The sequence below is a fragment of the Cygnus atratus genome, chromosome 4, assembly GCF_013377495.2.
Source record: "Cygnus atratus isolate AKBS03 ecotype Queensland, Australia chromosome 4, CAtr_DNAZoo_HiC_assembly, whole genome shotgun sequence".
NCBI classification, from domain to species: domain Eukaryota; kingdom Metazoa; phylum Chordata; class Aves; order Anseriformes; family Anatidae; genus Cygnus; species Cygnus atratus.
Genome location: NC_066365.1, coordinates 11,327,847 through 11,355,079, shown reverse-complemented (window position 1 = coordinate 11,355,079; position 27,233 = coordinate 11,327,847). Strand labels below are relative to the sequence as shown.

General features: G+C 37.7%; 1 protein-coding gene across 1 annotated transcript in view; it reads left to right on the top strand.

Moving 5' to 3' along the window:
• Positions 1–35: 35 nt before the first annotated feature.
• Positions 36–27,233, top strand: part of MMRN1 (multimerin 1) — a 41,325-nt gene continuing 14,127 nt past the window's right edge. The window contains exons 1-5 of the mRNA XM_035541327.1: positions 36–589; positions 13,968–14,087; positions 16,540–16,646; positions 22,469–22,567; positions 25,325–25,498. Coding sequence (XP_035397220.1) covers positions 36–589; positions 13,968–14,087; positions 16,540–16,646; positions 22,469–22,567; positions 25,325–25,498 — 1,054 coding nt within the window. The remainder of the gene's footprint in view (positions 590–13,967; positions 14,088–16,539; positions 16,647–22,468; positions 22,568–25,324; positions 25,499–27,233) is intronic.

Below are 27,233 nucleotides of genomic sequence, written 5' to 3'. Positions count from 1 at the left end.
TGTGAGACATCCTGTAGCATTTACAAACTAGCAGAATGAAGGAGGTTATCTTCTTGCTGTTCCTTTTGCACTTCCAGAGTGGCAACCTTGGATTTAACACTCCAGGAAAGCTTTGGACCACAGAGGAGGGTGGTGAAAGCCCAACAACTTACTCAGACATGACCCCATCTCCAACTGCAGTGCATGGCTCTGTGAATGCAGTGACAACTGCAGGGTCACCCTATTCTGAGATACAAGTTGCCAAGGAGAGTGCATCACAGGCACCCACTTCTGCATCTTCAGGCAAGACTCTGGGAATGAAAGCAGTGAAGAAAACTTCCAATTCTACAACCTCCATCCCTACAAGCCAGTCAAATGGACACAGTGATGGGGACTCTGACAAAGATAAGATGAGAAGCTCGTCTAGCAGCGAAATGACATCTCTACAGAGCAATGCAAGAAAGGCCCCTCTCCAGCAAGAGGTCACTCCAAGCCAGGATAGAGCAGCAGGGAACAGAGCTCTCAAGCAGTCATCCTACAGCACTGATATCACCAACACCCAAAGGGATGCCAACTCTAAAGCATCTGGCTTTCAAACTACCAGGGGAAAGTAAGGAAAACTAAACTTTATTTTTTCTTTTTCTATGTAGTGTATAGCAATGCTATTCGTTAATTTCCAGTGAAATAATTGGCAAATGTCCTAGTAATTTCAAGTAAAACTGTTTTCTGAGCTTTAGGAAGTTCATGAAAACACAAGCAAGGGACCAAACCTACACTATTTACTCAGTCAAAACCATTGTGACAGAGTAAAGACTGAAATATTTATTTCCTCATGGTGTTTATCTCAAAACCAGCAGGAAAGTCATTAACACATACGGATAAGAAAGGACTACAATAGATGCCTCCCTGTTTTGTGCATACTAAACTTTTGTTGTTTTCTTTGTTGTGGGTAAAAGAAATTTTAAATGCAAGATTTCATTCTATCAAAAATGATTGTGTTTCTAAACTTCCCCACTAACCTGAAATTACAAACAATTAAAGATACAACAGTGTATGACAATTGCAACATTTTATTCTGTGATAAAAACTTATAGCAAATAGTGCTGCAGGTGAATGTGCATTCAGAATTGTATAGCTTAATACATAATAGCTACGCTTAATGGAGTATATCAACTTGTACTGGCTAGCTTTATAGCTCTAAACACTCAGTTATTTTCTTTGAGCTCCAATATCTTCAGCTCAAATGGGGATGTTAATACTGACTTTGGAGTTATTGCAAGCTTCACTTAATTGCTGATATATATTCAGATACTGATGTAAATGGAAGACACAAAAGACTGGTGGTTTTCTGTCATATTTAAGGATAGAGGGATTTCAGAATATAGATTCCTTCTTTTGATAGCAGTTGACAAATGCTAATATCCAAAATGTGGAGAAACTCTCTTAAATTCACAAAAAGGGAATAAGGCACTCCTTAGAAACACTCCGACAATTATGTTGCAATGTGAGGCTGTGAGCTGATATTCCTCCAAGACAAAGAAAAGATTCCCATTGTCCTGAATGTCTTTTGGATCATGCATAAATGAAGTGATGCCAGAAAGATGCAAAGCAAAGGAGTTCTTCACCATAGCGCAGAAGAGATACCCAGTAAGAAGCAATGCTTCCCAGGCTGCTTTCCTAGCACACTCCTTTAGAAGTGAATGTCATCTGTTACAACACCTTATCACAGTTTTTGGCAGTGTCTGAGATAACCTGGCTTACGTGGGCTCTCTTTATTTGTTAGAGCCTATACCTTCAACGCCATTTAAATAAGTCTTAGAATATACTAAGCTAGAGACTTTAACTTTCTCTCGAGAATAATATTCCAGTGGAATTAATCTTCAGAAAAACTCTGTGAATTGGCAAATATTGTTTCTACCCTTTACATAAGATATAAAAGCAGAAAGTGAAAAATCAGTCTCTGGTGAAGAAGATCTCACATTTTACTTATCACAATGGGATGTGGTTGCATCTGCAGAGAGGAAAAAAAGCAATTTTGTATGGGCTACCACCTTATTTCATGAGTGGTTGAGGAGCAACCTGCTGTGCAACATGCATAAAGGTCCTATTTTGTTTGAGTGCATTAAGCAAGTTAGACACAAAGCAAGGTTTACATATGATGTTACAGGGTTGAGTAACAGTGTGAAACCCCAGCATAAAACTGAATGCTAAATCCCCACTCTCTTTTTTAACCTGTTCTAGGAGTTGTTTGATCCTTCTCGCATTAAGATTCTTGCCTTACAAGTCTAGTCGTCCTACTGCATACAAGTGCTTTTGCAGCCAGATATGGTGATTTGAGCTTATCTTGCTGTTTTGTCACTGACCTAGACTGTGACTTGAGTCACTTCACTGTTCTTTCTCCCTTTCCCTATGAATTAGACCTGGATAAATAAGAAAGTCTTTTGCAATTCGACTTTTTTCAGTAAAGTCATGAAAAAAACGTCTGGTGTGCTCAATGTTACCAATCACTGCTGTGAAGCATCTGGAAAACTACTGCTGAGAAACTATGCATAGGAAAACAACTATTTATATTTATTATGTGCAGGTGTTATTGACTACACATTACATTAATTTCTAGCACATTTCCTATTTTTTTTTTCCTTTTCCATCTCTATTGCAAATAAAGTGAAAGAGATGCAGTAAAACTTCCAATAAATACATGCAGCTTCCTTTGAGGTTTACTTATCTAATTCCTGAGTGCATCTTGAATGAGTCAGTAGCAGATTTCACAATTGTAAAGCACACTACCTCTGAGGAAATTTGGAAGCACAATTTGCTTTTTGGTTTTATTTTGAATTGAAGCAACTGTGTAGTGATAGTCCCTATTCCAGCCTGAATTTTGAGGTGACTTTGTAGAAACTGCATGATTCTGTTGTCCTTTATGGCAACCCATTGTGCTAACATATGTGCAGAAATGCTGATGTTAAAAGATTCCATATAGAAGGAACAAAACAAAGAGGTCAGAGAGAGACAAGAGTAAGAAAAATAAAGGAAAGCCATTTTATAAAAATATATTTATAGTTTAAAAAAAATAAGAAAGTAATATACTTTATTGGAGAGTCTCCAGGGCTGCCAGGTTACCCAAAAGATACAGTATGGGCTCATTGTACAAGATTAATTACTAAAATACCCTCTTTCTGAAGGAGGTTGTGTACTCTGTTGGCTTAATTATAAACAGAATTCCCTCAGTTGTCTCTGCCCTATATTATCTGAGGATAAGACTATGTACATATATCATGCACATGCTAGAACTAGATATAAAAATAAAAGTTCTTCTGGTTCATTCTATTTTGGCAAAATTCCCATGAAAATGTCAAAATAGTATGATTTGGAAATATTTTATGGATTTTCAAAGTCTGCACCTGAAGAATATTTCTGACAACTGACAAACAAATGCAGGCAGGGCAGACCCAGATACGGCAACTAGCATCAGCCCAGAGGCTAAATCACAAAGTGCTGCTGTGGTGATGCTGCAAGGCAGACATCAAGCCAGGAAGGCAATTCAGTGAGTCCGGATCAGGCCTGGTGATGGTGACTTATTATTGCAGAATTTACAGAGAAAACAAACAAACAAAAAAGTATCTCAGAGGAATCTAAATATGCTAGCTCCTAAAAACTTCCCTATTCCAATTGTTTACTACTTGGGCACCCCTCTAGGATGAGTAATGCTGGAAAACTAAAGCTGTGCTTCAGGAGCAGAGAGGTTTTTTTTTGCCAGAGTTGAGTGAAATTAAATGTGAGTACCAATTTGGTGTCAAAGAAGAGAATTGATGATACATTGTTTGCAACTGACTTCATGTGAGATACATCTTTTTAAGCCTGCAGAAAGGACTTAATTGAAGTATTTCACTGTATGAAACAGACCAAGTAACTGTGGGACTCTGGAGCGAGTTTGAGGCTGAGTCTTGGGACGAGCACAGTCTCCTTCCATTCTGAAGCCAATTTTATTAATTATTATTCAAGGCAGCTCCTGAATACGAGACATTCATTCAGGCTGTAAATTAACCATACTACCTCCACACTGTTGGATGGCTCTGTATTACTCATTTCTCTTAGTATGTGTATATTTCATATTTTCCAATTATCATGAATCCACTGAGGGTCTTCACTGACTTCCCCTGCCATTACCATGGGTAGTGGTGAGGTGACAGTATTTTATTACTGAACACAGAAGGATTTAATAAAGTCAGCACCAGGGACAGATTTACTTAGCTGTCACATGTGATAGGAGTGCTGAAATATTTCATTCTCAAGACCAGAGCTCTGGATTTCTCCCCAGAAATTGCTGTTGCTTTTACTGGCTTGGTAGAATTTCTAGTGTACTGGTGAATTGAAATGAATGGTTAAGTTCAGCAGATGTTTCAAATACAGAAGAAACATAGAAACTGATTTAACTGCCTGGCTAATGTAAGGTCCACCGTCTCTTTTGATCATGTCACTTTTTAATGGAGCAGAGAGAACAATTCTTAAATGGATTTCTTAGGATTTTGCATCACTGTGCATTTACAATAAATAAAACTCACGTATGACTTAAGTTTCTGCCTCATTAGGTGTATTCACTAGGACTTGGAAGAAAGAACCCCTCACACAACTACTTAGGCTGCCTTGGTGGCTAAATGTCAGAAAATGTTTGACAGTGCTTTGCCCTCACAATGTTGTACTCCAGCCATGCAGAAGACATTTACAATGATGCCTTCTTCTCCAGCAGCATCTTGAATGTACTTCTTAAGAATGGCTATGAGTCCACAATCTAATTTCCCTTCATATGCTGAACACAGCATTACTCCCATTGCACTCCTGGAAAAATAGTAATAGTAATAATAAAATAATAATAATAATAATAATAATAATAATAATAATAATAATAAACAACGAAATCAGTAATCCAGGCACTGGTATTCAGTACAGAGGAGCAAAATACATAATTATGCACTTCCATAATGATGCATGAGGCATGGCACCAAGAAAATGTAACTCCAAAGAGAATTTTAACACAAGTATTTAGAGATTGGTGATTAACAGGTGACTGAGGGTGCTGGTGTGAAGTAGCCAAGTGCCTTACCACATCATGCAGATCACATACTACTGCAAGCTGTACAGCAACACTGGTATAGGGCAACAGGTGCAGAGGGTTCATGCAATTCACATACATTTTCTTTATATCACTTTATATCAAATATCCCATGCACTGAGGAAATCTTTCCCACTGGTGATGTCCCATGCACAGAAAGAATTAAAGAGTCTGTTTAAATGTGAAACTTTGCAATGCTCACATTTCAAGTAGTTCCAGTACCTGAAAGGAATCATCGAGGGAGACCCAGCTTCTACTGCCTCCCAGGGTGACCTTATAGGATATTTTGTCTTTCAGGGAGAGAAGAAATGGTAAATATATGCCCATGCAATTCTGGACAATATGTGACAAAATTGTCATTTCTAAAGACTAGACAAAAATTCTGAAGTAACAAAATCCGTAGTTTTGGTTTTCTCAGGCAGTCTTTCAGCAATGATGGCTTTGCAGAATCATGACAGACTTCTCAGTAGCACAGGAAATATAGAGCTGGAAAAGAAAAAACATATCTCCACCCACCCTGCTTTTGAGACACTCACGTGGTACTTATAAGACAGAGAGAGTCCCAGCCCTTTAGTCCCTTACCTCTTAGCTTCCTCAGAGTTTGGTTACTTAGTTTTTCTATGATCAGAATTAGATAAAGCACTACTATGCATATGTCTTCTGAAATACTTTAATGAAGTTAATAAAGGTATCCATTAATCTCTTTACACTAACTACCGCATCAATGCTCATGCTTATCCTTGCTGTTGCTCTTTGCTTCATCTGCCATGGAAACAGTGAGGAATAAGAAGAGAATGCTTTCCATCCCTATTTATATCTCTCCATCTCATTGAATAGATCAGAATTACTTTAACAACTGGACAGGGTGTTAGGATTTAGCTCCCAGTCACTGCAAACTTTATTACTATTATTATTTTTAAACATATCATCATCTAAGGTATACCAGATTCCACATAAAATTTGCATTATCACAAACCCAAATATTATTAAGATTTTAGGAAACTGACACTCTAATTCCTGGAGTAGATGTAGCAAGGAAAAGAACAGTGGCAAGGTGTCCCTGGATGTTTTCCAAAAGCATTATTTGTGTTGCTAGTTAGAGAATGTAAGTGATTCAGAAGATAATTTTCGTGCCAAATCTCAAAACATCTATGCTCTATTATACTTCTAGTAAGTAATACCATAGGTCATGAGGAAAAACACAAGAAAAAAATCACCTTAAATTTCATGGACTTCTGCTCGGATTCTTTTTGTTCATGAGCTCTGCATAAATTAGTGAGTAAAGACACAGTTCTGCGTGAGAAAGTGGCAAATCAAGTACAAAGCAACCAGTGAGGCAATTTAACCATTTAATGAAGGTAAATAAGAAAAGAAAAGCTGCCCAAACACTCTAAACAGATTAAAGAAGAAAAACATTTGTCCTGAGAACTGGGACGGGATCTTCTATTTTAACATTTTCATTTTGTGTCACTTTTTCTTTGTCAGCATTTCTCAGAGTGAAGTCATTACTGACTTACTGCAATCTCCTTTTCTGTAGATTAGAAAAGGACTAACAAAACAGAAAAAAACTGTACCACTGAAGGTCATCTGAGAAGCAGTGTCAGTAAATTAGACCAGAATTAGCCTAATGAATTCTGTAGTCTGGGCCAGGTAGATGATGGAAAATAAATCCAGAGGGGGGAAGAAAGAAAAAAAAAAGAAAAAAAAAGAAAAAAAAAAGGAATTAAGATACTTAAACAAACAAACAAAAACAAAATAAAATTATTTGACTGGATTTTCAAATGTGTTTTACTAGACGATTCTCAATCTAGACTAATGGATATCTTCTTAAAATTTTAAATTCCATCTTTAGAAAAGTTTGATTATTTTGAGGGGCTTCAAACACAGTGAAATAAGTTCTGAAAGACCTAATGTGGTATGCAGCAAGACATCTTTTTAATGCTAAAACTGATGGGTAAAATGCTAGCTAAGTGGAAATTGTGAACTATTTTTTTGCAGCACAAGACAAAACACGCAATTGGTCACAACAGTAAATAAAATTTGAGTGAGACAAAGAGGCTATTCACAGTCCAAGGTTTCAGCACAGTACATACAAAAAAAGGAAATGAATGATGACAGTAGAATTTGTATTTTGTAACAGGCAGGACAAAATGTCAAGACCCCAAATCCTGCAAAAAACATGAAATAAATGGTACAACACCCCAGCTGATACTTCAGTGTCAACAAGTCAACTGTTTCTCAGGGCCAAAAACCATATTCTATAAAATATTTTACCATCACTTACTATACTGTATTGTCTATCAAATATGCACTTTTCAGAGGCCATCCAGGCTTGTCATTCCAATCAGGACATCAAACAGATTTCCCAACCTGATTTTTGTTTATGCTCAGTTCCTAGTGAGTAATGAATTTTCATTTCAACTGAGATTAGTAAACTCATACATTTCAAAACTAAGGAAGCTGAGCAGACAACAGAGAAAATTAGCCAATTTTGACTCAGGTTTATAACTTCTGTTGGAAGTAGAGCTTATATTTCAGAAAGACGTCTGACATTCATTTAAAGATACAGAATTTGCTGTAGAATCAGAATCACAGAATGGCTTGGGTTGGAAGGGATCATCTAATTCCAACCCCTGCAGTGGGCAGGGACACCTCTCACTAGATCAGGTTGCTTAGGGTCTCATCCAACCTGGCCTTGAACACTTGTTGGGGCATCCACAGCTTCTTTGGGCAACCTGTTCCACTGCCTCACCACCCTCACAGTAAATAATTTTTTCCTAATACCTAGTCTATATCTATCCTCTTTCATTTTAAAACCATTACTCCTTGTCCTGTCAGTACACTCCCTGATGGAGTCTCTCCCCATCTTTCCTGTATGCCGCTTTTATGGACTGGAAGTCCGCTATAGGGTCTCCCACAGCATTCTCTTCTCTAAGCTAAACAAGCCCAACTGTCTCAGCCTCTCTTCATAGGAGAGATGCTCCAACCCTCTGAACATCTTTGTGGCCCTCCTCTGGACTCGTTCCAACAGGTCCATGTCTCACTTATGCTGTGAGCCCTAGGCTGAATGCAGCACTCCAGGTGGGGTCTCCCTGAGAAGGGGAGAATCACCTCCTTCAACTTGTTAGCTGCACTTCTTTTGATGTAGCCAAAAGGGTATGATTGGCTAGTATCTGAAAGGTGAGAGGTCTCATTTGTCACCTAATAGAGTTCAAAAGAAGTTGCTGAAGCCAAAATCAGGTCTCCCATGCAATAGCAGCAAACCAAACAAAGAAACACAAAGCTTGCAAGGGTGTTTTCTATCCTTTTAATCCAAGTGTTTACATTTTGTCAATTAACATTATCTCTCCTCACCAAAACTTGGCAGGATAGTTAAAGGAAGCTGAAAATATATGACAGCAATGTACGTTTATACGACCTAAATCCAGGGCCTCTGTGTAACACTCTTTCATAGTGGGAAATGTCCTATCTTAAGAAAAAGTAGAAAAAGACTGGCTTCTTCCACACAATGTCAGTACGTGTTCTTCCATATGAATGTTTGTACAGTACTATATTCAGAAGAACAATCATACCACCTAAACTATATTTGTATATAAGCAAAGAGCATAGGTTCACAGAATCATAGTATCAGTCAGGTTGGAAAAGACCTTGGGAGGTCTCTAGTCCAACCTCCTGCTCACACGTGGGTGAGGTATGAGATCAGACCAGGTTACTCAGAGCCTGATCTAGTCAGGTCTTCTGTTCCAAGGCTCAGCTATTCAAGGTTGGTGACTGCACAACCTTTAGGCCCTGCTCCAAAGCCTGGTTGTCCTTGTGGGGAGCAAGCTTCTTATACTCAGTCTGACCATCTCTTGTTTGAATTTGTGCAGTTTGCCTCTCGTTCTCCTGCCACACATTTCTCTAGGTCCAACCTCTCAATAAGGTCCCTGTAGGTCCTTGGGGTGGAGTTGGGGCAGAGCTGCTGTTGGCTGCCCCTGAAGGCCTTCCTTCCTCCAACTGAACATGCCACAGTTCCTCAGCCTTTCCTTCCAAGGCACCGCCTCCAGATGTTCATAGCATCTTTCTACATTCTCCTTGCCTAGGTGTAAAGGAAGACAGTAAATGAAAACAGGTGTAGAATTGGGATTTGTATTTCATTAACCGTTCTATGAAATACCCATCAGCTGCATATAATCTGAATGAGGCATGGCCAGCAAGACATGCTCTGGCTTTAACAATGTCTACAGCTCTGCATCCTGCTGTCTTCCTTCAGCAACATAATAATCTCATTTTCATGATTCAGTGACGTTCAGCTGTGCTGATTCAATAGCATTTCTATTAAAAGTCAGGTAATCTAATTTATTTATGGATAAAAATAACTCATTTTCAGATATAATATGAAAGGTACAGAATGAAATCTCTACCCTTCATGTCCCGACTACCACTGGTGTTCCTTCTATATGGCTTTAGGACCATTTACAAGGATTGTTTGAAAGTATGATCTGTGCTTAGAACCAGAGGGAAGAAATTGTGTACAGCTACACTTGATGATCTCTAGCCAGCAGTTTGTTGTTTTTCAATTACCTAAAGAACAGCTTAAACCATCAGTGTGCAGCACTGAAGTCTCATAACTTCCACTCATCCTGTCACCTTCAGGAAATTATCATTTTTCAATGATAGTGTAAGTTGTACTTCCCCTTTTACCAACATCAAGCCTGCTGCTGTGGAAATATTTCCACTGACTGCAAATGTATTAACAACAATCCTTTTATAGACTGGATAACTCTACCAGCAGGCTAGCATATCCTCATCATCTAATTTCTCAAAACCAGAGAATTTATTTTCAACTAAAAAGTGAATGAAGAGCACATCCTCAGGGACAAAAAAAGAGAAAGGGATAAAAGTCATAGCACTCTCATTCTTCAGGATTTGGAAGCGAACATAAATTTATTTCCTTCTTTGGCCACTTTCCTGTCAGCAGGCTCTCTGCTCTCCCTCAGCAGCCTCGGGAGCTCGCACAGAGGCGTTAACGGCCACAACTTCCCCGCCTCTGCGGGCAATGGCCGCCACCTGCCGGCCCCACCCGGCAGCGCTGCCCACCCCACCTCGCCTCGCCTCGCCTCACGCAGCTCCTCCCGGGGGGAGCGGGCCGCTCGGGCAGGGCTCCCGTGCTGCTGTCGAAGCGGAGTATAGGCTTTGCTAATTAAAAATTAAAATTTGAGAGGGTTTAAGAGCGCTGGCAATACGCTAACGAAGCAGTAATGAGTTTAGGGGCCCTTGTTTGCAGTCAGGCGTGACTACCAGTCCCCTGATTCAGGGCCCAGAAATACATGTAAGAGAACATGGCCATACAATTGCTTCAGACCAGCTGGGGTATTTTTCTTCATATACCATCAAGTCAAGCTTTGGAAATCTGTGTAGTAAATTAAGAAACAATATTTGCCAGTTATGAAAACTTAAACAAAAATAAGTAAATTACTAGTGAGACATTACTTATAATTTGTCTCTTAGCTGTGCACCAAAGGGCAGACCTCCGCAGGCTCCACAGTTTTATTACACAGACAAGGAAGTTGCTCTTTGCTGAGAATCAAGTCCCATTCAGTTGCAAAATGTTGTCCAGTATTTCAGGCTGTATAGCTTCATAACAGGAGACTGATGTAAATCACCAAGGATGAGTCAGCTAAACACAGGGAAACACTCCACTAATTTGTCCTATATTTCAGAAATTCCTTTTTTTTTTTTTTTTTTTTTCCCAGCTGACAGAAAGATATGTACTAATACATACTCGTGTAGACTGGACATGGGGCTTCTTGACGTGGAGGAAACACACCTTCCTTACAATTGCTCTGAAAAATCTTCTATTTCACAGTTATCTCCAACCTACATCCTATTTTCTGACCAGTTGTGGAAAGGAAGGAATGCCTCACAGGAATGTTTTCTCTGTTGAAAAAGAAATAGGACTGGTGTAAGCAAAAGAGAAGAGAACTTATCCAATAGGGTATTAATACAAGATCCAAATGAGCTTTACAGGACATGCAAGATCCCAAAAGGCAAAGAGAGGCTTATAGGCACCATCTAGGTTCCATTAGCACTGTCAGTTGTAGGTATTTTACTCCAGCCATATGTGCAGGCTCCACAGGTTGTAAGCTACACAGACCTTGAATTTGCAATGTCCATAAAATCCCCAAGATTCAGGCCAGCTGGAGTTGTAGAGCGTGCATGCTTGTTGCTTGCACAAGAAAAAAATGTTGCTCTTCATATTATGCCCAACTTCTCAGATAGGGTCAAACAGCACTTGATGTAGATTTAGTGTAGCAATATTTATATTTGAGCTGGAAATACTGCTGCAAATATCACAAACAAAGAGGCTATTTCAGAAGTCTGAGGACTGAAAGATATTCTTTGACACCTTGCTATGAGCGAGTTTTGCTGGTCAGCACATGACAGAAAAGGATGAAATCTGTCAGATTGTCTTTATGCCAGTCAAGACTTGCACTACGCTCTCCAGGCTGGATTTCTGTTGTACACCATGAAGATGTTGTTTTGGCTTTAAGTACAGTTTTCCTTATTGAAATCAGACCGAACACAAAACAAACAAGAGGCTCCTGCAGCTTTCAATAAAATCTACATGTCAGAAGCTTGTGTTGCTGATCTGAAATATATTATTCCATGGAGGGTAAAGAAGATTTTCATGTTTAAGTTCCTGTTATGCAAAAGAGTTGTTTTCTATTCTGCCTTTGCATTAACACAGCTTGTCATAGTTCTTCCGCCATGCTTCATCTTCTATTTTCAAACCTACATTTTTTCAGACAGTTTGACTTCAAAATTATATTTGCGTTCTTAACATCTCTTAATGAGCTTATTTCATTGGTAGCATAAACCTAATTATAAGTCACACCAGGGGCTCTGTGGGTATTTCCTGCAATTTAGCCTGATCAAAGATTGCTGGGTCATGTGAGAACAGCTACAGACATTGTACTCACAGAGCTTAAGAATGAGTTAAATATTTTAAACAGAAACGATCTGTTCAAGTTGAGTTAAATTTTTGGTGGAAATCAGAGACTGAGTTTAGGCTATTTTAAAAAACAAACAGCAATCCTTAACTGTTAAGTTTGAAATGTATTGTACTGATCTTTCCTTGAGGGCATCTCCAAATGGGCATGTTCCAGTAGCTGTTACCTTGAAGTTGGCTGCTTTCAATAGTAATGATAATTGTTGGATTTACATTATGAATTTTAAAAAGTAGATTATGTTTTAAACTGACCTCTCTGTATTCCAGGACTTTCATATATTTTGTAGCTGCTTTTTATGCCTGTTTTCATTGTTTTATCTTTTCATTGATCACATTTACTTTGATGTGAAATGGAATCCAGTTACTAAAACCTGTACCTCCACATACACTGTATAAAAGACCAACACTGACAACATTGCTGTATTTCGTCTTATTAGTCCAGCTCTGGTGAGCTGTCAGGTCTGCATGTGAGAGTAGAGTGCAGGTGAGGGAGCCAGGAGCTCAAGTCCTACCCATAACACTGGCTCACTGTAGGTTGGGATGATCCACTTCTGCCCAGATTTTAAAACCTGACTCCTATTTTTGAGTCTTGATTTGCAGACGTGATAAGACACCTTTCTGCTGTTTACTCTTTTTCTAGACAGATAACTTGCTACAGTAAAAGAGGTGTGGTACTGAACTGAGGTGTGTTTATCACTTCAGATGTCTTCTGATCAGACTTTATATGCTATCAGTTAATTGCTGAAAGTTATTCAGAAACTTAGATGTTTATATTCTGTATATTGAATTTAAATCATAAGCAAATCGTAAGCAAATCACCACCTTTAGTCAGAGGTCCCCCTGAATAGAACACTGGCAGTCTGGACCAGCATCACTTTACCCATCTGTTAAGAATTGTTTACTATGACATTCATGTGTTGATAGATTTCTGTGTTGTTTGCTTGTTTGTTTTTTAATTTAAATCTCAGTGCTGCAATTCAGAGAAAATTATGTTTTTTAATCTCAGGTATGAATATGCAGAACCCTTACTACAGCTATGAAATGGAGGAGGTTTCATACCTGTACAGAATCATAGAACATCCTGAGTGAACTACAAGGATCATCATATCCAACCCGTTTGTGGTCAACACAGAACCACCCAAAAATCAAACCATATGTCTGAGAGTGTTCTCCAAATGTGTCCTGAAGTCTGGCAGAGAAATTACTGATATTACCTGAAATTACTTTTAAAAGAAAGTGGCCTTACACTTTTCAGCTCCCATAATTCTGTACTGCAGTTAGCAGTTTGGTTGTTTCATATGTTATTTCCCTCTAGGAAAGGGTGTGGAAAAAAAGGCACAGGCAAAGGCAGAGCTATGGCACAATATAGTTGTGTGTGTGTTCGACCTCAAAGTGCACTCAAAAACACAGTCTAATTGTACTGACAATATTTCTAGAGAAAGGGAGGAAGAGTTGAAATATCTATCCACAAAATGGAACCTATAGGTGATTAGGAACCTTGTTAAACAATCCTTTGACTACTGGAGAGACAGTTTTCTATGGTTGGAAATGTAGGTGTATTATGAGATCTGTTATTACTGCAGTCCAGAAAGGCTTCTTTGCTTTGGTGTTCCAAAAACATTTACAAAGAAAAAATCTGTTATACCATATAAATAGATGTAGAGGTGTAAAAATGATTGCTTTCTTTGCTAATGAGTAGCTGAAGCACAAAAACTAAGTAATTTGCCTAAGACTACACTGTCAGTCTGAGGGAAAACAAATTTTATTTTCATAACTTAATCCTATCCCTAAATTATGAGTTTGACTTCCCCTTTAAGTATCATATCTCATCATATTGTGTGAAATGCTATTTGTACTTTAATTATATTTACATTTTCTCTCTTACAGAAACTGGTGTGCTTATGTCCATACCAGACTGTTGCCTACAGTGGTAGTGGACAACCTGGAAACCTTCTCATCAGGCAGAGCAAAGCCTTGCACTTGGCTTATAGGATCCTGTGCTCAGAGGTGTGTAGACAATGGAAGAAAGAGTACTTGAGATTGAGAGTGACACATATGCCTAATGAATACAACCACAACTTCAGAAATTTAAAAACAAAACAAAACAACACAACATCAGCAATAAAGAAACACCCACGCACTCACAAAACACACACACACACAAAAAAAAAAAAAAAAAAAAAAAACAAACAAAACCAACCAACCAACCAAACGAAAAACCAAAAGAAAAAAACAAAACAAAAAAAAAAACACCAAACACAGGAGGGAGCAGATAGTGTGTTCTGAGTTCTCATCTTAACATGTTGCTAGTAAAGTAAGTAAACATAGCAAGTAAACAACATAGCAAGTAAAAAAGCTCACGACTGGAAGTATCGTTGAGCTCTGCCATATGGGCTTGGTACACCCTCACTCTGGAATCCTCTGATCTGTTCAAAGCCTTCAAGTAAGCCCACTGCCTTCTCCTCTCTTCTGAAGTACTACAGGAGAAGGTACAAGGCTTTAAAGCATGTCTGGGAAAGAAAATCTTTTATGTGCAGTTTTCCAGGCTTGTGCATTGTTGGAGCAAAAGGCTTTCTCTGAATGGCATAAATATTTTTGTTACTATCTTTGCTGGGTGCTTATTTGTGGCACAGCTTTGTTGCTCAGGCAGTGAACCTAGAAAAGTAACTGGCCTGGATGCAATGTGTAAATAACAACTACTAAACATATTCAGATTGTCCTTTGTGATTTGAGTGCCTCATTGGATTCTCACGCATTAGCTTTCAATAGTAAATGAAGTTTGATTTTAGTGCATGAGACTGGAAAATGGCATCCTGAAATAGCACCAGCAAAAGTGAGGTTGTAATATATTTTTTCCCTTGAAAAACTTCAGAAGCTTCTTACAAACCAGCTTGTTCTGAGAATTGCCCTCTAGGTGGTATGATTGAACATGCTTAAAGCTTTGAGGTGAAACCTGGAACAGAAGTGTCCTTAGGATTTGTGTACTCTGAAATATAATGAATTGCATCACAAAACTGTGGGACGAGCCCTGTGGTTGCAATGTTGCCAGCTTTTTTCTAATTCAATCTGGAAGATTCACAATAACTCTGATTATTATTATTATTATTATTATTATTATTATTATTTTAAGGAAAATGAGCTCATTGGGCTGTTCCTGTAAATGTCTCTGCTATATACACTTCTGGGTCTTGTCTACATGGAAAGTTATTTTTGTAGTATCTATTCCCGATTAACTTCTTTCAGGGACATTTGTTTTTAAGGTTGCTTTCAGGAATCAGTTATGCTAATGCAGAATAAAGCAGTCATACCATAAAATAGGAGCATCCATACGGTGAAAGAATTGAGAAGAAATCCCTTGATTTCAGTTCACCTTAATCTTTATTGAGTTCTTGCAGCTGAAAAGCCTTTTTTCAGAGGCAAAGGTGTTTGGGGACACATGCAAAGCTCCTGACGGTTGATACAAGTTTTAATATATAATATTGCATTCCTTGTGAAAGGTTGACAAGATTAACTACTGTATAAAACATGATGGCATGTTTTTTTTAATTCAATGGGAAGGCATTTTTGGTCTGACAGTCTTCAAATATGCCCCCTTTCTGGCATGATTTAGACAGGGATTGTATGTCCAAGAATTCTGTAGACATTATATTTCTGTATTTTCTGAGATTTGAATTATTCTTCATGGTAGTGTTTAGCAACTAGCAGAACCGTTTGATACTCTTTTTACTCAAACTTTGTATTTAAAATAGACAAGTGGAGTTGTTGTAGTTTGTTTCTTTTTGTTGCAGCATGCTCATTCTAAACTAACTTCTCTGAACTTCAGAAAGCTAAAAGAAGTGATGGTGTAGCCAGGACATACAGAATGTGATGGAACACAGAAACAAAATTGCTGCTGACTCTGCAGTTACCTACAGTAAAAACAGAGGCATCACAACTACATAGCTATACCCTCCTTTCATCAACTTACAGAGTGGAAATTTTCATATTTTATCAGAATAATGCGTCTATAAACCTACAAAAAATAATCAGAATGGAAGGCTTCTGGTATGTACTTAATATGAACTGGCATGGCATAGATTCATCATAAGTACTTTTTGTCACTGATTTCAAAGTAAACAGGATTTCACAATTTTATTTTTGACCCACTCTGTCCAGTGTAGTATGTATTAATTATAATAACATAACAGTTATTAATATTTGACTCCTGAATAAGATGTTCAGGGAAGAAACCTGACAGCCCTAATTAGACATCAGTTTCCTTTAAAACCTATGCAGATGATCTGAAGGGTGCAATTCTAACACTGATTGCTATTGAAACACCAAATCCTAGTTAGGATTCACTTTCAGTTTCAATGGGTTAATGAAACAATACATAAGAAAACATATTGTTGATGTACAGGTATCCTACAACTCCTGCTTGGTCACCTAAAACAGGTTTAAAAAGTTTTTTGCTTTGCAGGTCCCAGACAACAACGCACGTGGCCTACAGAATCAAGCATAAAATAGTAACATCGCTGGAATGGAAGTGCTGTCCTGGGTACAGTGGGCAAAACTGCCAATCCACAGGTAGGTGAGAGCTGTACTAATTTCCAGATCAGCTTAAGCAGAACATCGTTTTCTTTCTTCCCCTCTAAAACTCACAAAATCTTCAGCCTGATTCCATTTTGCTGAAATACGGAGTTTGCATTCAGTGCTTCTCTGTTTTCAACCTTTCAATTATTGAGTATTACAGTGCTAGGATATTAAACCCAGGTCCTGTATTGAATGCTTACCATAAAATTCATCTGCAGCACTGTGACCCTTTGGCTTTCAGTTTCAGTATCTAAGAATATGTTTCACACATATGATAAAATAATGTACCAACTTTGTTTCTCCCTGAATTGAGCAGGAATTTTGTTCAGTTCAATGGTGACTGAATTTTACTCAGTATTATGCGTGATCCATGTATAACTGTGCCCTTTTTCAACAAAATAGAACATTTTACCCCTGCCCTGGTGATCAAACATATGGCAATATACTGTAGTTTAACATCTGTGTAATAGCTATTTCTTTGCTGCTGGCCTTAAACAAGCTGCCCTTGAAAAATAAGATCTGGCATCAGCACACATATTTTAAATGAATGAATATTACAAGAAAGGCCATTAGATGTGGTAGGGAATTCAATCAGCGGTGGTAAAGTAGGGGCTGTGATTAAAAATTAATGTACAGGAATGAAGAGAAATCACTGTTATTCACGTCCAGGAGGGAAATTTTAATGCTGAAGAGCCAGAAGCTCAGCAGGCACAGAACTCTCTTCTGTGTAGCTGAGCATGGAGTCAGATATTAACAGGGGACACAGTCGGTCAGCAAGGCTGTCCAATGAGCACGGATCAGATGTTTTAAAAATTTGCATTTAAAAACCTCAAACATTAGCAAGAATAAATTTTAAAAATGCTTATAAAGGGGTCAGAATACAGTTGATAAAATGGAAAAGAAATGAAAACAACATGGAAGCACTGACCAGGAAAAAAAGCTATTAATTCAATTTGTAGTGGTATCTATATAAAAACAAGAATAAAGGAATGCATTGTCAAGTGTTACAGGACTGGGTTTGAAATTATATCTCCTGGGTACTGTTTTAAAGCCTCTTCTGACTTACTGAATAACTTGGGGAAGCCACTTATAATCTGCATACCCAAGTTTACCCATCTAGAAAATTGAGATGACACTTATCTCACAGGGGCACTGGGATATTTAATTAATTAATGCTTGTAGAAGTGTTTAAAGAAACTGAGATGAAAGGTGTTATGTCAGAAATGCTCCTCTTCCCTGCTACTGGAATCCTCCCTCCCATGAGGGGCAGACCACCAGCACAAGCCCTGCCTGTATTATTCAATTCCCATGAAGGGACATCAGCTAATGAACTTGAACAACTGGAAGTCCAAGAGCCCTGTCTTCAGGCACTATCACTACAATGGTAGGGAGAGAGATGGTGTAAGCTCTGACAGTGACTCTCCAGAGTCCCTGAGGCCTCCACGTGGCCTGTCTGCACTTGATCTGCTTAACAACAGAACCATTTATTGAAGGATTTCTGTGCTAAGGGAATCGGGGTATTCTGATGATTTGTTTTAGATCTTGGGAAGGCACCATTAGTGTGATGTGGATTGGTTGTAGCAAACGCTAATTCAAAACTCCTGCTTTAGCTTCCCTCTCAAACTAAGTTAAGCCATACATAATCATTTCAGTACAACATTCTAGGCACCAGAAAAACTTGTTTCCATCTGATAGCTATTTCTAGACATCTGTAAACTGTACTTGGTATCCTCATTATAACTGGCTACAGATACTTCTGCAGGTAACAGTATTGAGTGACACAGAAGAGCCTCTGGAAAGAAACTGGTGTTCATATCACTATTTCCAGCTCTACTTCCCATGTGGCTACACATTCCTAAATTGGGTAATACACGTATCCTAGTGCAGCATGGACAGCGCAACTTTACAAGAAAGGTTTTTGTTGTTATTGTTGTTTAATAAAGAAAAACTATAGACATTAATTCTTTATTATAAATCTAATGAAACAGCAGAATATGGACAATTCAACAAACAAAATATCAGTATTTTAATTCAGAAATATCAAATGTTTAACTGTGAGCAAAACTGCCGAAATTAAAGAGCTTGTCAGTTCTGAGTTACACAGATTGTGACATATCATTATTACTAAGCACAGCTTTATTTTAACTATTTATCCTTAAGTTGGAGAAAACAATTTGTCTGTGGTAATGTTTTGGGGTGGGAGGGAAATCTCATTTCATTCTTGGACATATGGTTAGTGGATACTACATGATGTGTCACAAATAATTTCAAGAACTGGAAAATGCATCTTCAAATATAGGTCATGCTGCATTCAGCTTTGCTTTGGAGTGAGGTAACTTAATGTGTGGTAATTTGTTTCCATCTACCATGACTGTGGTTTAGAGCAAAGGGCTTGTTCTTGAAATTGCTGACAATACAGTAGCCATTGTTAGCACTGAATTCTCTTGCCTGGTAACGATGTCATTTCTCCAGTAGATGGCTGTAAAATGTTCTGCACAGGAGCGAGCGCTGTCCTCAGCATGGGGTGAGATTCAGACACAAAAGGTAGCAATTCACCTTTAAACACAGGAGTGCCCTGAGAGGGAGTGGGAGGAAACTACCTAATTCCCCACAGGGATTTCCCTTGAAACGCTCCTGCTCCATCAAAAGTATATTGAGAGAAAAAGATACAATTTTCATATTTTTAATATTCCCTGAAATCATTTTGCACATAATTTTGTCCCATGTATTTAAAAATTATACATCTAGGCCAATATAGTCAACAACAGGAACCTAGTGTTGGATTCCTTTGTGCATTACCTGACATTTGGAAGTGCTAGGAACCTTCAAGCTCCTTGAGCTTCTTATTGTAAATGGCATCTATAGGGTGGACTGGAAGTCTAATTTTGAATTTATATTTTCTCTTTTAGCTTAAACTGAGCATAGCATATCCCATTTCAAGTCATTTGATGGCTATTTCTAACCTACAGAATGTGTGTTGATATTTCAGTTTGGTGCTCCTGTCCCATCTGCTGCTGTTTGGCATCTAGGATGGGGATCTCAGCTGTGGGACCAATCAGCACCTAAGACCTAATTACTGTGTGATCTGTCAGAGTGGTTCCTTTGGAAAATGGCTGAGCTAGACTAGAGGAATCATGTAGGAGAAGTTATATTGCCACTGACTGTTATGAATTTGTTTCACCAATAAAATTCCTGAATTTCTAGGGCTGAATGAGAAGTGCCTTTCCTATACAGTGATGAAATTCCATAAATGTACGATACAGGGAATTCTTTCTCCCTCCCTTTTTTTTTTTTTTTTTCCCCGATTGGTAGCTGGTTTGGTTTTCTATGTGTGTATGTGTGTGAATTGCTGGCTACAGTCCTTGCTGCTGTTAGAAACAGTACAATGCATTAGTGGTTTGCTCTATTACTGGTTTACTACAACAGGGTGATATCTATGTCCTGGGTTTTACAGGGATTAAGCTATCTGAACAGCTCAAAGCATTAGTAAAACAATCATGTAGCGATAAATATATGTCCTTGAAACTGTAAAAGCAAATAAAACTGACTGTAAGCATTTGGGTATGCTTCAATGTAAGGCACTTGATTTAATAGGGAGAATGAAAGATAAGATATATAGTATAAAAAATCTTATATCTGTAGCAGTAACAGTGGTTCTGAATACATTTAGAGCAACAGAAGGATCAGTAAATGAAAGAATAAAAGGACATTGATCAGCTGGTCTTTATCACGGGCAAGTAACTGACTCCCTTGTCATAGATTATATTATCACATTGTTGTGGTTTAGCCCGGCTGGCAGCTAAACACCACACAGCCGTTCGCTCACCCTCCCCCCTCCCTCTCTGGGATGGGGGAGAGAAATGGTAAAGTGAAGCCTGTGAGTTGAGATAAAGACAGTTTATTAAGACAGGAAAATAATAATAACAATAATAATAATAATAATAATAATAATAATAGTATTAATAATAATAATGTGTACGAAACAAGTGATGCACAATGCAATTGCTCACCACCCGCTGACCGATGCCCAGCCTATCCCCGAGCAGCCGGCCCCCCCACCCCGGCTAGCCATCCCTATATATTATTTAGCATGACATCAGATGGTATGGAATACCCCTTTGGCCAGTTTGGGTCAGCTGTCCTGGGCCTGTCCCCTCCCAGCTCCTGCTGCACCCCCAGCCTGCTCGCTGGCAGGACAGAGGGAGAAGCTGAAAAGTCCTTGGCTTGGTGTAAGCACTGCTCTACAACAATTGAAACATCAGCATGTTATCAGCGCTCTTCTCATCCTAATCCAAAACATAGCACCCTACCAGCTACTAGGAGGAAAATTAACTCTGTCCTACCTGAAACCAGGACACACATCAGCAACTGATAAATGCTGTGTAATGAATTGGGATGAATGCAAGTATTTAACTCCTGTCAATAATCATGCCACAGAAAAATAACAGAAGCTATTGAAATTGTTACTAAGGATTTTGTATTTTTTATCAGATCATTTCAGCAGATTCTATGAAAATTTCAGTCCATTTAATAATTTCCTTTGATGTTTTTGCATTCTAATTGTTACTTCGCCCATTAATTTACAACCTCAAACACTTTATACTTAAATGAAATCTATTGATCCTCATATACACTGCAAAAAGGCTAACGGATAATAGAGAATTTCTTGATTCAGCATTTTGTTCTGTTTCCTTGGAAACTCACGTTATGGTCGGATTTTTTTTTAATATATGAACTGGGGAATAATGTTGCCATACCCAAGTTCTTCTTGTACTGTACTAAAAGGCTGGAAATCACATCAGCTAAAGTGTCATTCCTCAGATCTGCTCAAGATGGAACAATACAAAATGCTTCATGAACTTAACAAACATGTAAAAATTGGTCTGAATTTACACTAACAAGTTTACAACCTACTTTGTACATATTTCATTTTTTCCCCACTGCAATGAAATGAAAGTGAATGGAAAGAGAATTAAGTCCTGAAGGTGGATATCTCATTTCATTTCCCAGAATCATCAGCTGTTTCCTACGTTTTGTGGGTGAAGGTCTACTTTTCTGGATGTCTGTTTCCCCAACTGTAGTACTGAAATAATAATGTTAGTCCAGCTTTTTACAAAGTGCTTTTGTATCTTTGGATTGAGAGGTAAAATAAGCACAGAAAAACCTCATCTGCCATGACCAGAGAACGTATTTACAAACTTACCAAATTTCATTATTAATGTAGGTACCAGTTGAAAATCTCAGATAATATTTGTTGGAATCTGGAATCTGATTACATTTTGTAATTGTTTTCATTTTTTTAGGTGCTGCAATCATCACATTAATGAGAAGCTTTTTATAATTTGAAGATTTATGTAATCTGCCAAAAATAAAAAATAATTAAAAAAAATAATTTCAACAAACTTTACTTTTATCCCTTTCAGCTAGGAAAAAATAATTTTATAACTGGCAAGTAAATAATTTTATAGCTGTCAGTCTTTGTATTTTTTTTGTATTGCTGTTTTATATTGATCTAAAATCTTCACCTAGAATTTTTAGCCCTGTATATTTCCATGTTCTGTTCATTCTAGGACAAGTTCTGACCTTATAGTATTAACACCAACCCTCACCAATGTCAGGAAGCCATTTATAAAGCTGTTCACTATGTTAATAAATATGTGGTTCTGCACTCTGTTACATATGTACTAAGCAGAAGAGTAAACTGCAGTGGTTTTTTTTTTTTGTTTGTTTGTTTTTTGAAAGCAATTGATTCAGAATCCTTATTTAGTCACATTCAGTATTTCACTTGCATCCTTTCCTTTTTGTCTGTCTTTTAGCTCAAGAACAACAATCGTTTCTACACAGCAATCAGGCTGAAAGCAGCAGAACTCTCAGTGAGAGGACACCAGGAGTTTCACAGGACCCCAGTGGTCCAGGTCAGTTCTTATAACTAATTTCATGGTGAGACAGTGTGAGAAGCTGAAAAGTCTTTGACTTAGTGTAAGCACTGCAACAACTAAAACATCAGTGTGTTATCAACATTATTCTCATCTTAAGTCCAAAACACAGCACCATACCTCCTTCTAGGAAGAAAATTAGCTCTATCCCAGCTGAAATCAGGACAGCACTATAGAATGTCCATGACAAAGCTAAAACCAGAAAAAACATTGAATAAAAAATATTTAAACTACTGCATTACTGAGTTAGTTAGATGAATTAACAGAAGAACAACAACAAAAAAAATCTCGTAGTGAAGACTAGCATTACACTTTGAAAGAAAATGTAGTGATGTTAACTGTATTACCTGAATACACAATTCTGTTACGTACTTGCTTATAAAAATTGTTGCTCTATTCAAAATCAGTACAGTGACTCTTCGAATTTTGGCAAGGGCAGTTTACATGTTATTTAAACTACTCCATCTATGATGATCAAATAACTAAGCAACACAGGGACAATATACCACTCTATACCACAAATGTTTGAGACCATGTCTTATTGCACTGCTCATTTGCTCACTATGTTCACATTTTGCCCACATTTGTTCACATTAAGCCATAATGTTTTGGAACATATTGATCAGTGTTTTCTTCTGTGGGCATGTACAGAGAGGGCCCATATGAAAAAGTGAGCCTGATCAATAGCGCTAAATAGAGCCACTTCTCTTAGTAGCAATTCTGGCCTGAAGAATAACTCTAAAACTGAAATCTCAGCGCTCCATGTTAATTGATAGGATCAGTTTAGGGTATAAAGAGATACCTGTTCTGGTTGCCAACTCTGCAAACACAGCCTAAGGCCAGGAGTATTTGACTGCCCTGGTCTACCACTCCATCAGCTGCTGTCAGAACTCTACAAGCCAGCTTCTATTTCCATCTGCCATAGCATTTATAAACCACAGTTTCAAGTTAATTTTTGAAGCTTGTCTACTCCCTTTAGTAGGACTGACAGAAATGTAACTGAAGAAAGTGTTGCACTCTGCAAATTAATTATCATTCAGTTATTAGATCTGATGACTACACATGAGCCAGTACTGAAATCAACTCAGTTTATTATGGTGGCAATTCAAGTAAGAGAGATACTTCTTCAAAGAGCAGAAGTATCCAGACTTGTCCGTCTGTCTTTGTCACAGAGTAGTATTATGCCAAGGAGCATTCAAAAAAGAACCACCAATGGCTTGTCTCCACGATGATGCTGAGGAAAGCTGAGGAGAATTGCCAGACTCTAAACTACTTAGTTGAGATATAATCACAGTTTTCTGTATAAGTGGACACCAAGTGGGAAAGAAAACAGCTGGAGATGCTAACACTCTAACCTAAAACAGGTTCATTCATCAAGCTGTACCTATTAAGAGTTTTACAGTCAATGCATCTCTACAGGAAAGCATTCTTGTGGGTTTTGGCACAATTCATCTGCACTGACGATGCATTTGGTGAATTCTCTGTATTTTTCCACATGCTATTGAGTTAGATATGATACATTTATTTTTTACATGCTAGAATATTGAAGAATCAAATTCTAGTCAGAACATTCAGATTTTTAACTTGCTTTTTCTTGTTGTAGTCTTTAGGACCCTGTGCCTACAGCCTGTATTTTACACTAGGCCTGTGCCTACATGATTTCTGATTATAAGTGTACTGCCATGAGAAAAGACACTGATCCCATAATGAAAAGTGACTAAAGATCAATAGCAATACTGTAAATTTGCACTAATAAGTATTTATCTGTATTGCTTAAGAATCTTCTGCATAGCAATTTGTTAAGTCATGGCAATTTGTTAAGTCATGGTATAGTTTGGATAATGTGGCGTAGTATATTATGTGTATAATGTATGTGTATAGGCCATTTAAACTTGATTGTCGAAGGACCTGAAGAGATTTTATAGCTTTGCTTACAGGAATTAAATCATTTAATTTTCTCAACATCTTCTGAAAATCTCAGACTAAGTCTCATTCCTGTCAGCTGTGAAACGCTGGTGGATAGCTGATGTTCCATGAAGTCTCAGTTTGCAAGATCAAGGCCTTCTTTACCACTATTTTAAAAGCAACCAGAGAGGCCTTTTTGCACCTGAAGAGACTACAAATGCCAGGAAAAATTTGGGCAGGTTTTGAAAAAAATTGACTGAACAGGTTGGACATCTTTTCTTAGTGACAGACTAATTATTCTGAAGTCATTTATCTATTAGCTGTTTTTCTGATAGTTTTTTTCGCTTGCTGCTCTGTTGAACAAGTCTTTATTTTGACCCCAACACTGAAAATATGATGTGTTTCTTCAGACACAAGCCTTGCAAATTCATGAAGTTATGTTATAAATGGAAAGTAAAAATCAATGCTTTTGTGATTGTGTTAAAGGAGGTAGACTAAATGAGAGTTAACTGAATACCCTTAGGGTGCTAGGTGGAGAACGGCATTATACTGATTAAAATATGCTAACCATTCAAAGTACTCTTCTAGAATTATAAATGCTTTATAATGGATACAGATGCTTCAGTAATTATTTACTGCTGTGCTGCTGAATGTCACTAATACATGATACATGACAAAAATCAAGATGATTCACTCCAGGCTAATAATTCAGAAACTTTTCACTGCACTCTCAGCTAATGTCTCTCAAGTCAATTACATTTTATTTTTCCCCCACAATTTTGCAATGTTACTTTTTTTTTTTTTTTCTTCTCATTTTGTTTTGTGAACAAGCACTTACACAAAAAATGAATGAGAAGATTAGCAGCCAGGAGATGAAACTGACTTTTCTACAGAAGAAGGTTGACAACATTACTGCTGCCATGAATGATGCAAGCAAGACTCTTTCTTCTCTGGAAGGCAAAATCAATGAAAATAAGGGCAGAGACTTCCAGTCTTTTCTAAAAGGTAAGAAAAATAAATTAATGTAATCACTCACCCAGTTAAAGGTGCCAGAAAGAAAGAAAGAAAGAAAGAAAGAAAGAAAATCTAAAAACATTTGTAGGCTGTCTTATTCTATTGTTCAACATTTGGAGAGAGAACTCTTGTTTCATAACAGAAGGATTTTTTTTATTTAAGCATTTGTTATGGTGTCTTTTATAGTAACAAAAAGAACTTACATTCTTATGTACTACATCATCTATATGGTAACTTGAGCTACTATCAAGGCATTTTCATTTACTTAGATCTTCTGCAAATTTTCTTATCTCTGTTTTTAATTTACCTGACAGCTGCTAAAGGAGGTAGTATTTGCTTTTATACTAAGTTCAAGCAATATTCTTTAACACATAATTCACATATGCAGAGGAAACATATAAGGATTTCTGTAGTTGCATTTATAACATGTCAAACATCCCCCTGAATAATTTGCCTCTGGGATAACATTAGGCTAACTTTGATAAAGATCTGTGCTCATGAGTTAAAAATCAAGTAAGAAATTATCCTTCTATTGGGTGAATGAGAAAGACATGGACAGGGATCAGAAGGTTGGGCAGATTTTTATCAGCAGAATTATGCATCCATTCTTTGTAAATCCCACAGCAAGATCTGTTTGATACTTAGCTAGAAACAGTGCTTAAGAAACAGACTGGGACAGAAGCTTTCATTTCCTTGATATGCAATAGTTTTCTAATTTTTCAGGATTTTTTCCCAAACTGATTGTATAATATGTTTCAGAATCCAGAGAACTTTCTATTGGTTAAAAATAACATGGGGGAATTGGAACTTTTTCACAGAGATAAAACTAAAAGAAGCAAGAAGTGCTTTCGTATTTCCCTTACAATTATCTGGTGTTGTCCCATTTCATGTATTTTCAGTTCTCTTCTGTTTCCCAGGTTGCTCATGCCAAATGCTAGATGGCTCTCTTGTACCCTGGATCACATTTATCCCATCTCTCACTTTGTGACCTGCTTTCACCTCTCCACATATTGCTAGATGGCATTCTTGACCCTTGGGCATACATTTAATTTGTCTTTGAATATTTCCCATTTCCCTTCTGCTTTCTCTTCATTCTTTTTTTATATTCCACTCATTCTAGCTGTCACTTTGATGCTATTCCAAGAGGTTATTTTCTGTGCTCCTGCTTCTCCATTCCCTATCTATATTTAGGGTCCCAAGTCCTAATTAAAACGCACAGTAAAAAAACAACACAACGAAACACACACATTATTTCCTACTTGTCTGTAAATGTGTTTCAAGTCTTTATTGTTTTTATCTATCATGCTCTATTTTATACCTGCTTCAATGAAATCCCCTCTTGCTGGCCTTTTTTTTGATTTATGTTCTTGATCTACCACCTAATCAGGTAGCTCTAATGAAAATGCTGCCATCAGCTACTTTCCTTAACTCTCATTATGGGCACTCCAATAATGGTTATTCTTGGCTTGTACATAGGTAAACAGCAGGAATGAATGGAACAGGGGAGAGAGGACAAGCTTCATGTTTCTGTTGGCTCATGTAATAACGTTAAAGGGCAACTGCAGTTTCTGCCCAGGGAGTATCACTCCGTCATATCCCAAGTGGGCAAAGAATATTCTAAAGAAACTGAAACTGTCAACAGTTCCATGCTGTCCTCTAGTTCAGTACAGACACAGAGCATACAAACACCAGAGTTGCTAAAAATTGCTGTTAGAATCTCACCTGA